General features: G+C 56.6%; 1 protein-coding gene across 4 annotated transcripts; it reads left to right on the top strand.

Moving 5' to 3' along the window:
* The first annotated feature begins 4,518 nt into the window (after window positions 1–4,518).
* On the top strand, window positions 4,519–9,702 carry Ptges2 (prostaglandin E synthase 2). Of its 4 annotated transcripts, none has more exons than XM_046451374.2 (7): window positions 4,519–4,962; window positions 6,544–6,583; window positions 6,912–6,970; window positions 7,228–7,377; window positions 7,552–7,752; window positions 8,174–8,291; window positions 9,090–9,702. In XM_046451374.2, exons 4-7 carry the CDS (start codon window positions 7,265–7,267, stop codon window positions 9,216–9,218), a joined length of 561 nt encoding a protein of 186 aa, XP_046307330.1. In that variant the 5' UTR covers window positions 4,519–4,962; window positions 6,544–6,583; window positions 6,912–6,970; window positions 7,228–7,264; the 3' UTR covers window positions 9,219–9,702. The 4 variants fall into 4 exon arrangements, with proteins under 4 accessions (XP_046307330.1, XP_046307329.1, XP_046307328.1 ...); XM_046451373.2 differs by lacking the exon at window positions 4,519–4,962 and adding an exon at window positions 5,194–5,508 and having other exon boundaries at window positions 6,386–6,583; window positions 8,110–8,291; window positions 9,090–9,229; XM_046451372.2 differs by lacking the exon at window positions 4,519–4,962 and adding an exon at window positions 5,195–5,508 and having other exon boundaries at window positions 6,386–6,583.
* Window positions 9,703–16,780: the final 7,078 nt, after the last annotated feature.

The raw sequence follows: 16,780 nt of genomic DNA, 5'->3' as shown, positions 1-16,780 counted from the left end.
GTTAATGTTGAATTGGTCAAGGTCAAGGTTTTTGCCAGGTTTCTCTACTGGGAAGTTATTTTTTTCCCCTTCCTATACTATGCTCTTCAGAAGGAACACAGCCCACAGCTAAAGTGTGGGGTGTGGGGGGGTTTGCTCCACCACCTCAGGGGCACAGTATTACATAAATTATTTGGAATTCTTCTGCAGGTGAGATTTGTCTCTCCTCCCTTATATATTTCCCATATCAGGGATTGGACCTAGGGGTGCTCTATACCACTGGCCTTCTAGTTTGAGACAGCTTCACTAAGGTGCCAAGGCTGGCCTCAAACTTGTGATCCTCCTGGCTCAGCCTCCTGAGTACCTGGACAGACACATACGTACCACTGTGCCCGACTCGATCATTTATTTATTTATGTATTTATTTATTTATTGTAGTGCTGGGGATTGAACTCTGGGCCTTATGCATGCAAGGCAAGCACTCTACCAACTGAGCTATATTCCCAGCCCTCAATCATTTATTTATATCAATATTAACTCATGTCCTGCCCACATCCCACGCAGGCGGTAGGGTCAGAGTTCCTCTGCATGGAGTGAACTGGCTGTGAAATAAAGCTAAGAAAGGAAGGTGGCGGAAATCCACACTACACAGAAAGTACCTTTGAACAGCGAGGGCCACCGGCTCTACCACCCTTAGGGGTCCAGCTTCCACACTGGAAAGAGAGAGAGAGAGAGACCGAGTCGGTTTATTTACACAAGGGAGTTTCAAAGGTGTTCTTCAGAGTGTTCTTCACCAGTAAGGCAGGATCTGGGCTGTCCAAACCCAGAGGGTTACGCCCAATTCCAGAGCTAGGAGAGCTGTGTGATAGATAGAGACATCACGCCTCGGGCAGTCTACCCTCGGGAATGCCAGGATTGTTCCCAAGGGGAGACCTAAGTCCCCCGTAGCTCGGCACAGAGTAAAAGACTATTCAAGTAGCTTCATGGGTGGCGACCACTCGCATGGATGTTTATTTATTCTATGGATTATAATCCAATACAACCTCATTTCTACTTTGTATTTTCTATTTATTTTGTTGCTCAAATTGTCCCAACTTTGGCCATTGGGAGCTCCTGAGTCCTTTTGGTATACCCTTTAAGTGTAGTTTTTGAGCAATTTGGGAAGATTAGATATAAATAAATGCCACAATGATGGGGTTTTAACTCAGTAGCAAAGCACTTGCCTAGCAGGCAAGAGGCCCTGGGTTCTCCCCCAGTATGGCCAAAAAAAAAAAAAAAAAAGCCACAAAACTACTACCAAATCCAGACAGTGAAACAGTGAGTATCTTCATCACCTCACAAAGATCTCCCAAGGATCTCCTCTTGCCCCTTTTATAATCCACCCCTCCTGCTCTCCTCCATGACTTTCCCACCCCAGGCAACTCTGGCCACAGACTCGTTCACATCCTCTGTTCGGATGGTGTCTGCAGTGAGGACTCTTCACTGTCCGCCTCTTTCACTCAGCATAATTCTTTTTTTTTTTTGGCGGGGGGAGGGTTTCTGGGATTGAACCCAGGGGGACTCGACCACTGAGCCACATTCCCCAGCCCTATTTTGTGTTTTATTTAGTGACAGGGTCTCACTGAGTTAGTTAGTACCTTGCAGTTGCTGAGGCTGGCTTTGAACTTGCGATCCTCCTGCCTCAGCCTCCCTAGCTGCTGGGATTACAGGTGTGCGTGGCATGATTCTTGTGCATCTCATCCCTTCTGTAGGTCCTGGGTCAGATGAGGGCAGTGGGACACTCAGAGTCCCCCTGAAGTGTTGGGGAGGGGCAGAAGGCAGAGTGAGCACTGGGGAGTCGTGGAGTGGGCAGGAGCTGGCAGGACTCCTGGGGTCCCCATTGGCCTCCATGGCAGGAACAGAAGGCAAGAAAGGAGCCAGGTGGGAAGGATGGCAGGTTGGTAGTTGTGGCAGCACTGAAGTGAGCGGTCCTGGGGGACAACCAGTCTATCCCAGAGGGAGTTGTAGACGCAGGCCTGGAGTTAGGATAAGGCGGAGCTGAGGACACAGCTTAGGTCCTTCAGAACAGAGATGGTGACAGAAACCAGGGGAGAGAGGTGTGGCCAAGGATGTGTGCACTGACCTCCAAGGGGCTAGGACTAAACCCTGAAGAACCCAATTTTCTTGCAGAAGAGGAGAGGACAGAGGTGATTGGAAAGCATGTCCAGAGAGGCTAAAGGAAAACCAGTAGCCGTGGGGTCACAGAGATACAGAGGGGCTTGTGTCTGTACTGCTGGCACCCAGGAAGGTGGCCACCCAGGAAGGTGGTTACAGAAGTTCAGCCCAAAATGGGGCTCATGGGCTGGCAAGGTCTGGGTTCTGCCTACACAGAAGCTCCACTGTCTCCTGTGTGCAAGAACCTGTGGGCCTAGCTACCTGTTCTCAGGGATCCCTGCAGCAACAGAGAAGAACACACCTGTCTTAGTCTGTTCCTGCTGCTATTAACAAAAATTCCACACACCAGGGGCGGTGGTGCACACCAGGAATCCCAGCAACTCAGGAGGCTGAGGCAGGAGGATCGTGAGTTCAAAGCCAGCCTCAACAACTTAGTGAGACCCTAAGAAACTAAGTGAGCCTTGACTCTACATAAAATAGAAAAAGAGCTGGAGCTGTGGCTCAGTGGTTAAGTACCTCTGGGTTCATACCTGATACAAAAAAAAAAAAAAAAGCCACAGACTGGGTTATTTAAAAATGATATAAATTTGGGCTGGGGATGTGGCTCAAGCGGTAGCGCGCTCGCCTGGCATGCGTGCGGCCCGGGTTCGATCCTCAGCACCACATACAAACAAAGATGTTGTGTCTGCCGAGAACTAAAAAATAAAGATTAAAAATTCTCTCTGTCTCTCTCACCTCTCTCTTTAAAAAAAAAATGATATAAATTTATTGCCCACACTTCTGGAAGCTGGAAAGTCCAAGATCAAGACACCAGCAGGGTCAGTGTCTGGCCAGTTCCCCATGGTTGGCACTGTGCAGGTGTCCTCGCCATAATGGAATGAGTGGAAGGCAAAAAAGGTCTGACTAGTTCCCTGGAGCCCCTTCACGAGTACTAATTCCATTCATGAGAGGTGGTTTAATTACCTCCTCAAATTCTCACCTCTTAACACTGTCACACTGGGTATTAAGTTCCTGCTTATAGATTTTGGGGGACACATACATTCAATCCGTAGCAATAGTCAGACAGCATTCTGCCCCTTCATCTGGCCTTCAGGGGAGGATGAGGGCGAGACTCAGATCAGGAAACAGTCAAGGAGGAGAAAAGCCAGGGAAGGAGCAGAGAGAAAGGGTGGGGTAGGAGCAGGGCTGGTGTAGAGGACTGGGTTGGGTGCAATCAGGGACAGGCTGGGGCTGAGAGATAGTTAGGGATGGGGCCTCAGGCCCAGACTGAACTCCCCTTTCCCTTATTTAGCCCCGAGATTCACTCAGACTTGAGTCTAGGGCTTCATCCTGCTCAGCTACAGCTTGTTCCTCTGCCCTGAGGCCCCGGGGACATTAAGCAGATGGCCCAGTGCTGGAATGAATTGAGAGGCACCACAAGGACCAAGGGCAGTGAGGCAGAACCAGCACTGTACAGCAAGCCAAGAGCTGTCTTGGTCAAGAGGACAAAGAGAAAAGAAATTTGCCTTGGCAGACGAACTGGGCATTGGGTTTCCTTCCTAGATTTAGTAAAGGATAAAGCATCCTATCCTAGGGTGGAGCAGCTGCTGGGTGGGCAAAAAATAGGGGTGTCTCAGGCATCAGTCTCATATCAATCCCACCAGCCTCTCCCCATTCATTTTTCCCCCACTTAATTCGAACACATCTCAATGTAGGAGATATCTTTCATTATTCCTGCATTGCAAGTGGGAAAACTCAAGTTGGAGAAGGCAAAGAGAGGTGATGGTTGATGGTTCTCCTGCTCCCCAGCAGTGCTGTGGCTGCAACAGGCTGTAAACAGGTCACACCAACAAAGCCAGGTGGCTAGGGGCACGGATCAGCAAGCTCCATTAGGTCCCTCTCAAAGTCTTGATCTCCCTAGGGGCTAAAGGAAGTCTCTGGAACAAATCTCAAATGGGCGATATCCCTGAATCTGCCTGTTTCCCATTTGTAAAAGGTGCTCTCGATTCTCCAGTGCTGCGGTTCCCAGAGACCAGTTGGCCCAGCACCTCGGACACGGTGCCTACAACTCAGTGTCCAAGGGAGTACTGGGAGGATTCTTCGAGCTCTTCCAGGTCCCTGTCCTGGCTCCAATTCTTTCTGGGAAAGCAAAGCAGCCCCTGAGTCACCTGCTTCTCCTAAGCCACTGTCCTCGCCTTGGGCTCCCATCTCCACCCGCATGCCCAGACTCCATGGGGGCCCGACATTGCGGCCTCAGGTCCCAAGGTAGAGGCAGTGGCAGAACCCTAGGCAGAGAGGGTGGAAGGCGGAGACGGAACGGGGCGGAGCCCGAGCACGCCCCGCCCCTCCGGATCTCCGCCCGTCTCCGCTAGCCACGCCCCTCCGGGCCGCCAGGTGGGGCCTTCCCAGGGCTGCCCTCCGAGAAGCCTAGGCGGTGGAGGCTCGGGCGCTCAGCCTGGGTGAGCGAGCCCGGCGGAGAGGCGCGGCAACCCAGACTCCTGCTCTGCCCCATCTTGCCCGGGGGCCTCCGGGTCGGCCAGCCGGTGCTGCGCGTGGGCTGCCTGAGACACGTGGTTTCCTAGGCCCCGCTTTGGGTTGGAAAAGTTTATGGTTCGGGTTACCGCAGAGGTGTACTCGGGAGGTCAGAAAGGGCTCGAATCGCCGCCACCTCTGGTCGGGCCCCTACCGCGGCCTTCACTGCAGCCGGGGCCCTTTCCTTGACGGTCGTCAGGATTCAATCTCTTTCGAATGGGTGCACACTGCAGAAGAGATTAACCACGTATCGCAGGCTGTCGCACCGCTCGGAAGCCACGCAGCACGCTGAGTGGCCGAGCCGCGGCTGGCACGCAGGTACGCGCCGATCACCGCCGACACCTGTTGCAGACGCACCCTCGGAAGCCAGAGGCCTTGAGTCGCTTCCAGACACCCCCGGGTGTACTTCTGCGGCTCTGGTTGGCACACACGGCTAATCCGAATAGGGCTGCCGGTCCCAGCCAGGCGTCACCTAGGCAACCCGCCGGGCTTCCTGAATCCGGCCCTTTAAGGAGAGCCCGAGCCTGCGCGTCTTGGTTTCGCGCGCCCGCCCGCGGCCTCGGAGGAACGAACATGGCCCAGGCGGCGCGGGCGGCTGGGGCGGCTCGGGCGCTGTGGCCCGGTCGGTGCGCGTTGGCAGAGAGGCTGGGCGGCCGCCCCTGGTCACCATTCCTCGCGCAGAGCCGGGCGGGCTTCGCGGGGGCTGCGGGTGGCCCGAGGACCCCTGCCGCCGCCTCCCGAAAGGGGAGCCCGCGGCTACTGGGGGCGGCGGCGCTAGCCCTGGGGGGCGCCCTGGGGCTGTACCACACCGCACGGTGGCACCTGCGCGCCCAGGACCTCCGCGCAGAGCGCTCAGCCGCCCAGGTAAGGCCTGGCTGGGCTGTGGATGGAGATTCTGGGATCAGCGACGAAACTAGACTCCTGGGAACCAGTGGGGTCGGGAGTCGCCTCCTCCGCCTGCTTGTGACCTTGGGCTAGCGACTCGGCCTTAGGTGTCAACCGGCAGCCTCCTCATCTGTAAAATGGGGACGCGACTGCTGCTTACTAACCCAGAACTGTGTGTATTTCTCATGAAATCGTTGTGTCTGAAGCAGCAGCACTTGCATGGAACTAGTGACCCTTTGACTCCAGGCCCTGAAATGAAGGTGTCCCTCCACCCGGGTGGTGACTCAGCCACCCTTGAGAGCTTGTAGGCTGCACCACTACAGCCCCCTCCTCATGCGGATGCCCCTTTCCGGGGTGGGGTGGGGAGTGGATTAGGCGTGGCACCCTGCCCACCTATGTCCGGTCCGGTTTCCCCTGTGAACCCAACCCTGAGGGAGGTGGTCCTGGCGGCACTGCACTGGTCAGCCCTCCCCCTTGCAGAATTGAGATGGACCAACTGAGTTGTGCTGGCCTGGGTACCAAATAGCTCTGTCCCCTCACCCAGAGGTCCCTGGGGTTGGTGCACTGCCGCTGGAGAGAGGCACAGCTTGGGACTGTCCTTTGGGACTGTGTTGGGCAGAGACACTGGAGGGTTCTTCTAAGCACATCTTCCACAGGTGCTGGCCCTGCCCTGAGGCCTGCCAGCTGGCGGCCTACACCTGGGCCACCCGCCATGGCAGCCCCTTCCCTGCCTGCCACCCTGTTCTCCCCGTATTCTCAGGGTCAACTCAAAAGACTCCCTGGGAAAGGTGTCTGCCCAGGTGGGGCCTGGGCAGGGGTGCCAGGCCTCAGAAGCCCCTCCTCTGCTCCCCCTCAGCTCTCCTTGTCCAGCCGCCTGCAGCTGACCCTGTACCAGTATAAGACATGTCCCTTCTGCAGCAAAGTCCGCGCCTTCCTGGACTTCCACGCCCTGCCTTACGAGGTGGTGGAGGTGAACCCTGTGCGCCGGACTGAGATCAAATTCTCCTCATACAGGAAGGTGCCCATCTTGGTGGCCCAGGATGGAGACAGCTTGGTGAGCCTCGGGGACTCCCCACCTTGCTCTGTCTTGGGTTGACTCTGGCCCTGTGGTGCATGGCTGGGCCTAGACACAGGGGTCCCTGGCTCCTGCCCCCACCATTAGCCACACTTGGTTGCCCTGAGGCAGAATGAGGACCTGAGGGAAGGGAGGGCCAAGCTCAGGGGGCATTGGTTTTGGGGACCAGTCCTTGAGGATGGATAAACAGGGTTCAGGTCCCACACAACCAGTTCACTCACAGCTCTGGTGTCAGTGTTTTTAGGAGCCAGTGGGTCCTACTGGTGCCGGCCAGAACCTTTGATCCAAACCTCCTCTTCTCTTTCAGCAACAACTGAACGATTCCTCTGTCATTATCAGTGCCCTCAAAACCTACTTGGTGTCTGGGTAAGGAGTCCCTGGGAAGCCCAGGTAGGCGGGGGTGGGGCTGCTGCTGAGATTTCCAGAATGGGCCAATGTCGTCCTCCCCTGAGACCTCTGTCAGGGACGTGCTCCTGGTGTCTAACCCAAATCCTTTTTGCTTCAAGAGAGTGAAGAGCCCTTCTGGGTCAGTCCTGGCTCCAGCTGGGCTGGGTGAGGCTGGGTTGGTTGGCCAGGGGACAGGAGAAGGAAGGAGCTGGTGAGAATGTGGCTCTCTCTCACAGGCAGCCCCTGGAAGAGGTCATCACCTATTACCCACCCATGAAGTCTATGAATGACCAGGGCAAGGAGCTGACCGAGTTCTGCAACAAGTACTGGCTCATGCTGGACGAGGAGGAGGCCCAGCGCGTGTATGGTGGCAAGGAGGCGAGGACGTGAGTGGGACCAGGGCCTCCTGGGGTAGCGGTGAGGACACACCGACTGTGTGGGAGAGCGCGGGAGGCCACCACCCCGGGAGTGTGGGCAGGCTGTGGGGAGCCTTCCGCTGCTGCACTCCAGGCCCTGGCTTGGGAAGTCCACTCACCCTGATGGCCTTCCTGGGCCTGCAGGGAGGAGATGAAGTGGCGGCAGTGGGCGGACGACTGGCTGGTGCACCTCATCTCGCCCAACGTGTACCGCACGCCTGCCGAGGCCCTGGCCTCCTTCGACTACATCGTCCGTGAGGGCAAGTTCGGGGCCCTGGAGGGTGCCATGGCCAAGTACGCGGGCGCAGCCGCCATGTACCTCATCAGCAAGCGCCTTAAGAGCAGGTGATGGCGTGTGCATGTGCCCCGAGGCATGACCCTCTGTGTGCTGGTCCCGTTAACCCCTGGGGAGGGTGGTGGGAGATGGGGCCCAGAGGAGGCCAGGCAGGATGGAGCCCAGAGGAGGCAAGGTGGGATGCAGGCCCAGAGGAGGCAAGGCGGGACGGGGGCCACTGGAGGCAAGGCAGGACGGGTCCAGCACGCTTGATCCCCTTGGGGACTGAAGCCAGGGCTCTGCCTCATGCCTTCCTCCGCTCCTGTGCTCAGGGTGAGTCGCTGCCCCTTACCCCATCTGGGACATCTCTGCAGGTGCCTCCCGTCATGTGGGGGCCGCCCTGCTCACCCAGCCTTCCCACTCCCCAGAGGAGGCCCCGCTTCCACCTGGACCAGGGAGCGTCCTCCTGATGGGACCCACTGCTTCTGCCAGGCACCACCTCCGGGACGACGTGCGGGAGGACCTCTACGAGGCGGCCGACAAGTGGGTGGCAGCAGTCGGCGGAGACCGGCCCTTCATGGGGGGCCAGACGCCCAACCTCGCTGACCTGGTGGGTGTAGTGCTGGCGGGCAGTGCCCAGATGAGGCCTTGGGGTGGGGGACTGGAAGGAAAGCCCAGGCCATGGCTGTGACCACCCCAGAGGCAGCTGCGTGCCCCCGCTCAGGGGCAGAGACCCAGCTCAGAGTGGCCTAAGGGAAAAGCCGACTACAAGGAACCATCCTGTTCCCATAACTGACAAGTCTGGGGGAGGGGTGGGTTTTAGGCCTGGCTGGATCCAGGGGCTCAAGGGCAGCATCAGGGCCGAGACTGTCCCCGTCATCGTCTCAACCCTGCCTTCCCTGGGGTTGGTCAGCCTCGGGCAGGTCTGGGTGGGACTCCAGGCTTCCACCCGGCAAAGTCTTACTGCCTGGCTTCAGTGGCAGCTCTGAAGCAGTCCTGCAAGGCTGGGCTGGCCCTGTGGTGGAGCCGCGCCTGGCACGCAAGACCTGGGGTCGAGCCCAGCCACCAAAACAAGGAAGAGCAAAGCAGGTCAACAGCCAGAGTGGCCTGGGCCTTAGAGTGGAGTCCTGGGATCTCCTCCCCAAATCTCAGGCCCTGAGAGCCGGGAGGACATTTTCCCCAGGGAGACTGGAGGCGGACTCCTGCCTAGAAGGAGTAGGCGACAGCCATCCTGTGCATCTCATTCAAGCCCTATGCGCAAAGTTGACCCTTCAGTGGGTCACGAGGTCTGAGTGGGGATGTGACAGGCTCTGGGCACACAGCTGGCAGAGGAGCAGACAGGTTTGGGTGCTCCCTGGGGCTGCTGTGCCCATCTGGCCCGGCCTCAGGACCGTTGTCCCCACCCCAGGCAGTGTACGGCGTGCTGCGGGTGATGGAGGGTCTGGAGGCCTTTGATGACCTGATGCGGCACACGCACATCCAGCCCTGGTACCTGCGGGTGGAGAAGGCCATTGCCGAGGCCCTCCCAGTGCACTGAGTGGCCCCGCCCGGCGGAGGGTAGCAGCAGAGGAGGCCAGCTGCTGGGAACCGGGGCCTGGCCAGGCCCTGCGAAGCTGTGTGTGCTGGGAGTGGCGGGGGTGGCTACCCGTGTCCGCCTCCCCAGCCTCGGACTCCTGAATGCCCGTAGGGCCTGGGTACTGGGCAGGGCCCGGGCTGGATCTCCCCATGACACCCGAGGGTCACAGGCTGTGGAGAGCCCACCCCTCCTCCTCCCTCCTGCTCCCACCGGGCCCCGGGGCCAGTCCTCCATTCTGGGCCTCTTGCCCTCAGCCTTCTGGTGAGTTTCTTTGTGGCTGTCCTGGGGCCACATCCTGAGGGTGGGGTCAGCCTGGCTCCCACTGTGGATGCAGGCCTAGGCCAGTCCAGAAGAGTCCCCTCCCTAGGCCCCAGGTTCCACCTTTCCCAGGTGCTACCTGGGACTGTTGGCACGTTTGCAATAAAAAAAAAAAAGTTTGCTGCTCCCTTGTGTAGTTGTGTCCTGCGGTCCGTGTGGCCAGAGCCAGGGCCAAGCCACAGCAGTAACTGCCGTTGGTCTAGTGTCTGCAGTCGGTGGGAGCCAGGTGGCTCACTGCCATGGAGTGACCCCAGCCTCTGGTTCCTCATCTGTGAAATGGGTGCAGTAGCCCTGCTCACCAGAGAGTTGTGGGTGTTCAGTTGACAAGATATCAGTGGGGCACACAGCAGGAGGCCAGCTCAGAGCAGGGTTCAGGTCCAGGTGACCCGGTGGTTCAAACATGGTCCTCAGAGGCGCACTTTAGAGGTGACCCCTCTGGCCGTCAGCTGTAGGCTGGGGCGGGGTCTGTAGCCAGTGTCTTCCAGAGCAAGGGTGGGATTGTGGAGGGTCCCACCCTGAGCAGAGCACCCGGTGGGGTTCCTGCTCCCCAGGTGCCATTGAGAGGCGTGGCCTGCCGAGGGGGCCTCCAGAGGGCGGCCAGGGAGCTGAACTCTGGGCCCTCTGATGAGGGTGGACTGGGCAGCCCCCAGACCCTCTTGGCAAAGTCTTAAGGTTTTACTTTATTAGTATTTTTAGAACAAAAATAGCATGTTGCTCATAATCACTGAAATCACAGGAGGTGGCGGTGTGCCGAGCGCTCGGCCAGGTGGGAGCCGCCCTGGAGCCTGGCCCTGTTTCCCTGACGGGCTGCTGCAGGCATCCTGGGTCTCCTTGTCAGCACGTGTCACTCTCTTGCCCTTCAGGGCCACCCAGTACTCCCTTTTGGGACACACCACAGGCCACTCTCCCCGCCCCTGCCCATGCCCCCTTGGGGCATTGAGTGCCAGGCCCGCAGGCTGCAGGAGGAGGGAGAGGCGCCAGCCCAGAGCCAGGCCGGCCTGGCTACGCCTCCCTCTGTGTCCCCCCATCGTCCCCCACCCCTCACTTCCCTTCTCTTCAGACAGGCTATTTCTGCCCCTTTCAGATCCTGTCCAAGATTGTCCCCTGGTACATCTCTGGCACCAGGAGGCTGATTGGCCTCTGTCAGTCCCAAACTCTCCCAAAGGGGGCGTCTGGTGTGCCCTGCTGTGATAAGCTGTCCACCTAGTGTCCACGACACCGTGGCCACGGGAGTGTCCCTGCTGTGCGCCCTGCTCTCACTTCTCTTCTCGTGCACACCAAGCCCTGGCTGCCAGACAGTGCCTCTGTCCGTCTCCAAGACTTGGAAATCACATTTTCTCTCATCTTCTCGTTGCATGGAAAGCAGCCCAGTTGGGTTAGTGGGGGGCCATGCTGGGAGGCAGTGGCTCCTGGGGGCTTTTCTACCACCCCCCACCCCCGCTCTGGGTGGGGAGGTGCTGGCATCTGTGGTGTTCCAACTGTGCTAGTCAGATCCGATCCCTGGTTCCCTGTGACTGGCATTAGAGAATGGCTGGTCAGCCCACGGCCACCACAGGGCACCACCAGGGCCCAGCATCTTACCACCGCAGTAACACCTGCCTCACACACCAGAGGGGACCTTTTATAAATGCGGCTTGGTAGTTTTCTTGGAGTTTTTCCTGTGGCCACCAGAGAGCGCTAGAGTCTGCAGCACCTGCAGGAAACAGGACCGGGGCTGCCCCTGGTGGCCAATTCTGGGTCCACTCCCTGGGCAACCTTCATTGGTCAGGGACTCTATTTGCCCAGGCTCTGAAGATGAGCAAGTAGGAAAAAAACACATCTCCAAGATAAAAGTCCTCAAGTCAGGAACTCTTACTCCATATTTTACATGCTCAGGTCACGTCTCTTGTCCTTTTTGGGGGCCTACTGGGGATTGAACTCAGGGGCACTTGACCACTGAGCCACATCCCCAGCCCTATTTTGTATTTTATTTGGAGGCAGGGTCTGAGTTGCTTAGCACTTCACCATTGCTGAGGCTGGCGCAATCCTCCTGCCTCAGCCTCCCAGGCCGCTGGTATCACTGCACCTGGCACATGTCCTTTAGTGGCATAGGCCTGAGTTGGGACCTTGCCACTGCTGGCTGACTTTGGACAAGCCCCTTCCCTCCTGTGAAATGCATGAGTAAACCTCCTTGGTGTTGGTGAGGTCAGGGCTGGGGGGTGTTTGGAAGATGACACATGAGGGCATTCAATAGCTGGTGGGTGCACTTCTGCCTCAGAAGAACACATTTCCCACTGTATTTCTGGCTGGATTCCAGAGCTCCGGGTCAAGAGCAGCAGGAAGTGAGAACACAAGATCCCTTCTCCCTGGGAGCCAGGGAATCCCTGGGGAGGCAAGCCCATGAGAATTCTGGTTTGCTTGTTTTCATTTGATTATGCAAATAATGTTTATTGTAAAGAAATAGAAATGGTTGATAAAAAGTTGATGCAAAATATTCACAGTCCACCTAGCCACTTTTGACATTTTGGGATATACAATTTTCTGGATTATTATTAATTTTTTTGCAGGGGCAGGGTACTGGGGATTGAACTCAGGGGCACTTGACCACTGAGCCACATCCCCAGCCCTATTTTGTATTTTATTAGAGACAGGGTCTCAGTGAGTTGCTTAGTGCCTCACTAAATTGCTGAGGCGGGCTTTGAACTCTCGATCCTCCTGCCTCTGCCTTCCGAGTCGCTGGGATTAACAGGTGTGCGCCACTGTGCCGGCTAGATTATTCTTTATGTAGCTCACATGTCCTGCACACAAACACACACCTACTGTATATTAAGTATATACATGCAGCAGTCAATGAGGCCTATTTTGTGGCAACCCACTGTTTCAAATGCTTTCCAGGTGTTACTTCATTTAATCCTAAAAGATCCCTGAGATTGGATCTAACATGCCCATTTTACATATAAGGAAACTGAGGCACCAGAGGATGAAGTCATTTGCTTTGTGTGGTACAGTTAATTAAGGGGCAGAGGCAGCAGGGAGACCCAGATCTGCTGGCATCAGTTTCTGTGACCTTTTTTTTTCCTGGTGCTGGGGATGGAACCCAGGGTCTCGCTCACACTGGGCCAGCACTGTCCCGCTGAACCACACCTGGCCCTGTGCTGAAGTCTCTAGATTACAAATATATTCCAGGAGGTGACTGTCCCCACCAATTCTAATGGCAGTATAGTTTTTTTTTTTTTAAAGAGAGAGAGAGGATTTTTTTAATATTTATTTTTTAGTTTTCGGCGGACACAACATCTTTGTATGTGGTGCTGAGGATCGAACCCGGGCCGCACGCATGCCAGGCGAGCGCGCTACTGCTTGAGCCACATCCCCAGCACATGGCAGTATAGTTTTGCAGCTATTTCTTACTGCATTTAACCAGTCCAACAGGAAGGATGCTGACGGTGATGTGTGTGAGGGGGGACAGTGTGGCCCAAATACATCCACTCCCTACTCCCTGTGTCATACTTTCTGCAGGGAAGGGGGTTTGTAATGTGATTAAAATGCCTTCAGAGATGGGGAGATCATCCAGATGGGCCCTGAATATAATCACAAGTGTCCCCAGACAAGGGAGGGGGTGGGGTGACTTGATGCAGGAGAGATGGGGTGGCAGTAGCATAGCAGCTGGAGGGGCAGGAATGGGTCAAAAGGAACACAGAAACCTCCAGAAGCAGGAAGGGGCAGGGAACTGGACCCCACGCCCAGCTCCAGAGCCTCCAGAAGAAACCCAGCCTGTGACCCTTGTATTTCAGTCGGTGAAATTCACGTGACTTCTCGGGCTTTTTCCAGAACTGTGAGAGACTACACCTGTCCCTGAGTTTGTAGCAGCTGCCACCGTGAGACACTAACACAAATGCTCTAAGCCAGGTGGAGTCAAGAGAATGGGCCAGCGGGCTTGGCTCCCGTCCTCACCTGGAGGATGAGGGTTAAGGCTGAGCCAGCTTCCTCTCCCCCTTGGCTGTTCAGAGATTATGGCCCCTCGGGGCCAAGGGCTGCCTGATGCGTGATAGCAAATGACCAAGAGCACTCCCTCCTTGGCCTCTGCTCTCCTGGCCAGCCTATATCAAGAAGCCAAGAGCAGGAGGCGGTGGTTAACCTGGGGCCGTCGTCTCTGGCTCAGTTTACTCCTGCTCTACCTGCAGTGGCCCCCCACCTAGCCCGGGTGACCTCTCCAGCCACCAGCACCTGCCACTCTGGGCTAGTTGGTGCTTGGGGGCAGGGGCCAAGGTCCACTCTGGGCAGCTGGGCCCCAACCCCAGCTCCTCCTCTTCCCACCCTTCCCCTACATTCCAACCCGCTCAGACCAGTGAGGTCTGGATTGTGGGCAGCCGGCAGCCAGCCTCCCTGGAGAGCAGGGCTGGGGCCACACGCTGGTCTGAAGCTCAGCTTAACTTTGATCCTTCCTATGAAGCTGGACAGCCCTCCCCCCTCAGCGCTGTAAGGAAGGTTCTGTGCCCATCTTGCTAATGAGCAAACTGAGGTTTACCATGGAAAGCTAGCCTAGAGGCTCAGGGCACTGAGAACAGCAGAGAATGCGGCCCGCAGAGACCCTCGGCCCAGGAGGAGGGGGCAGCTAAGAGTCCAAGCGATGAAAGGGACGGGAGAGCCAAATCCTAGGTAGGGTGGGTGTGAAGGCCTTGTGAGGTGACAGGAGCTCAGACAGGACAAAGGGACCGAGGAGCTTGCTGCAGGGAGGCTGGCCTGAGCAGGCTACGTGCATCAACCACCTGGTAGTGTCCCCAGAGTTGGCCTCAGTGCTGAGGAGCCCTGGCCTCTAGTGCAGGGGGTTGAGGATGGATGAGTGGGGGCAGGTGGGAGGCTGGACAGGAGTTTGCCAAGACCCGAGAGCTGGGGTATGACCAAGGCCTATCACCTTGGTATCAGGCACAGGAAGCCAATGTTGGCCGCTGCAGCCATGCCCTGGTGTCCTTGGCTCATGGACACCCCTCCAGCCTCCCAGGCCAGTCTCTCCTCCATGGGTCTGTGTCCTACATTCCCTCTTCTTGAAGGCCACTGATCACTGGATTTAGGGGCCCTCCTAATCCAGAATGAACTCACCCTAAACTGACTGTATCTGCAGTGATCCTGTTTCCAAGTAAGGCTATCTTCTGAGGTTCTGGGGGAGACACAAATTTTAGGGGGACACTATTCATCCATGCCCAGAGCCAGTCCCTGAGCTGTGGGTCCCCTCCCCTAGCAGTCCTGCCTGGCCTCTGATGTCCAGGGCCATCAGAACGCCGTGGACAGTCACTTAATGAACACCTCATGGAGCCTCGTGTGCGCCACCTGCTGAAGACAAGCACATTTCTGAGTAGCCCAAGAGAGGTTTTGAGGGGCCTGAAACCTGAAGCACTTTGGAGTCCTTGTGTAAAGCCAGCCTCAGTAACTCAGACTGTCACCAAATAAAATAAAAAGGGCCAGATGGAGTCAGTGACAGAGCACCCCGAGCACACGCGAGGCTCGGGTTCAACCCCAGTTTTGCAGAAAGAAAGTGAACGCTGATTTGAGAAAGGCCATTTTCCCAGCACACAAGGGCCTTGGGGACCGCCCAGGCCGCCTCTGTGCAGGTAAGCCCACCTCTGGTCGGGGCGGGCAGATGCCAGAGACCCTGGAAGCCACAAAGGGTACTTTTATATACAGGTGAGAAGGGAGACACTTCTCCCCCACGCCACGACCTCTCCCTCCAAGGCAGCCACCACCCTGGAGACGACCCAGGGGCGCTCAGGGCCTAGCACTCTTGCTCGGGGGTCTGGATTCTCGGTGCTGTAAGGTTCATCCTGTTGTCGCCTGTAGTTTCTGCAATTCATTCCCATGTACTGCCCAGTGGCGTCCCTCAATGGACGCAGACAGAGGTCTGCTGCAGGGCGTTTGGGGCTCCCAGTTTCTGGTTGCTATGAATGAACCTGCTGTCAGCCAGACACAGGGTTTTGGGGAAAAGAGGGTACTACTTAGGGGAAAGCTGGGTCACAAGAAAAATGTTTGACTTTACTGGAAACGAAGTTCCCTAAAACGCTTCACACTTGACCTTGCCATCAGGGGAGGCTCTAGTTGCTGCAGATTCTCCATCAACTTGGGTGCTTCGGACTAACTAGTTATTCTACCTGCACAGAGGGCTTCCTCCTGGGATTTTCTGACAACGAATGGCACTAAGTCCCTTCCTGGCTCTTTGGCCAGTCACCTTCCTTTGTGAAGTGCCCATTTTTATCTGGGCCATTATTTTCCAGTCCGAGTTACAGATGCTCAGTTGGATGAGAAACTGCAGGGTCTCTCCCAGCTGGTGGCTTGTCTCCTCATGGAGGGTTGAGTGACATGAACCAGGACTAGGTTGTACAAGGGTCCCTCCAGCGCAGCTTGGATTGGAGAGTGGAGGGAAGCCTGGGAGACAAGTTTAGGAACTTTGGCAATGGCCCAGGTAAGAAATGACATTGCCTCTGACCACAAGCAGCGGTAGACACTGTGAGGTCAGACTCCAGATATACTTGAAGGTATCACTGACAGGATTTGCTGATTGATGGGACTGAAGTCACTGGAGGAAGGGAGTGTGCTTGCTGAGATGAAGACAGGCAGGTTTGGAAGAAGAAGAGCTGGGAAGGAGCCTGCCCTGGACACGAGACGCTCGAGATGACCGTCAGCTGAGGCTGAGTTCATAGCTGGATGGGTGAACCTGGAGCTGGCTCATGTATAAAACGGGGATCACCTGAGCACAGCTACTGAAAGTCATCTCCAGCAAGATGAGTGACAGCGACCAGATGGGTAAGGAGAGGCCTGAGACTGCTCGGCCCTCCAGGCCCTCCAGCAGCTGAAAGCTGGAAAGAGGGCCGAGCCACCCGGGAGGCTGGTGGTGTCTGGAGGCCACGCGAAGATGGCACTCCAAGCAGGAGGGAGTGACACCGTCCGAGATGGCTAAGCAGGAGAGCACTGAGGAAAGAGCCCCAGAAGAGGTAACCGAGCACTGGTGCCTCCTCAGAACACCCCAAATCAAAAACCACATTAAAAGGGAGTGTTTCCACGAAGCCAAGAGGGGAAGCAGCCCAGGCCCTGGGTGGGAAATGAAAGGATTCAGTTTCTAACATGTGACCCTCCCTGTAGTGACATGAACCAGACTCGAGTTCTCAGAGGGTCACTGGCTTGGATCAGCATGAAAGGTCGAGGGAGGCAAGGAAGTCAAGAAAAACCTGGCTCCGTCA

This window comes from Marmota monax, unplaced genomic scaffold, assembly GCF_021218885.2.
Source record: "Marmota monax isolate L192 unplaced genomic scaffold, Marmota_monax_Labrador192_F-V1.1 WCK01_AAM20220418_F8-fsc00020, whole genome shotgun sequence".
Classification (NCBI taxonomy): Eukaryota; Metazoa; Chordata; class Mammalia; order Rodentia; family Sciuridae; genus Marmota; species Marmota monax.
The sequence above is the reverse complement of the archived record's forward strand: the minus strand, read 5'-3'. Positions and strand labels throughout refer to the sequence as shown.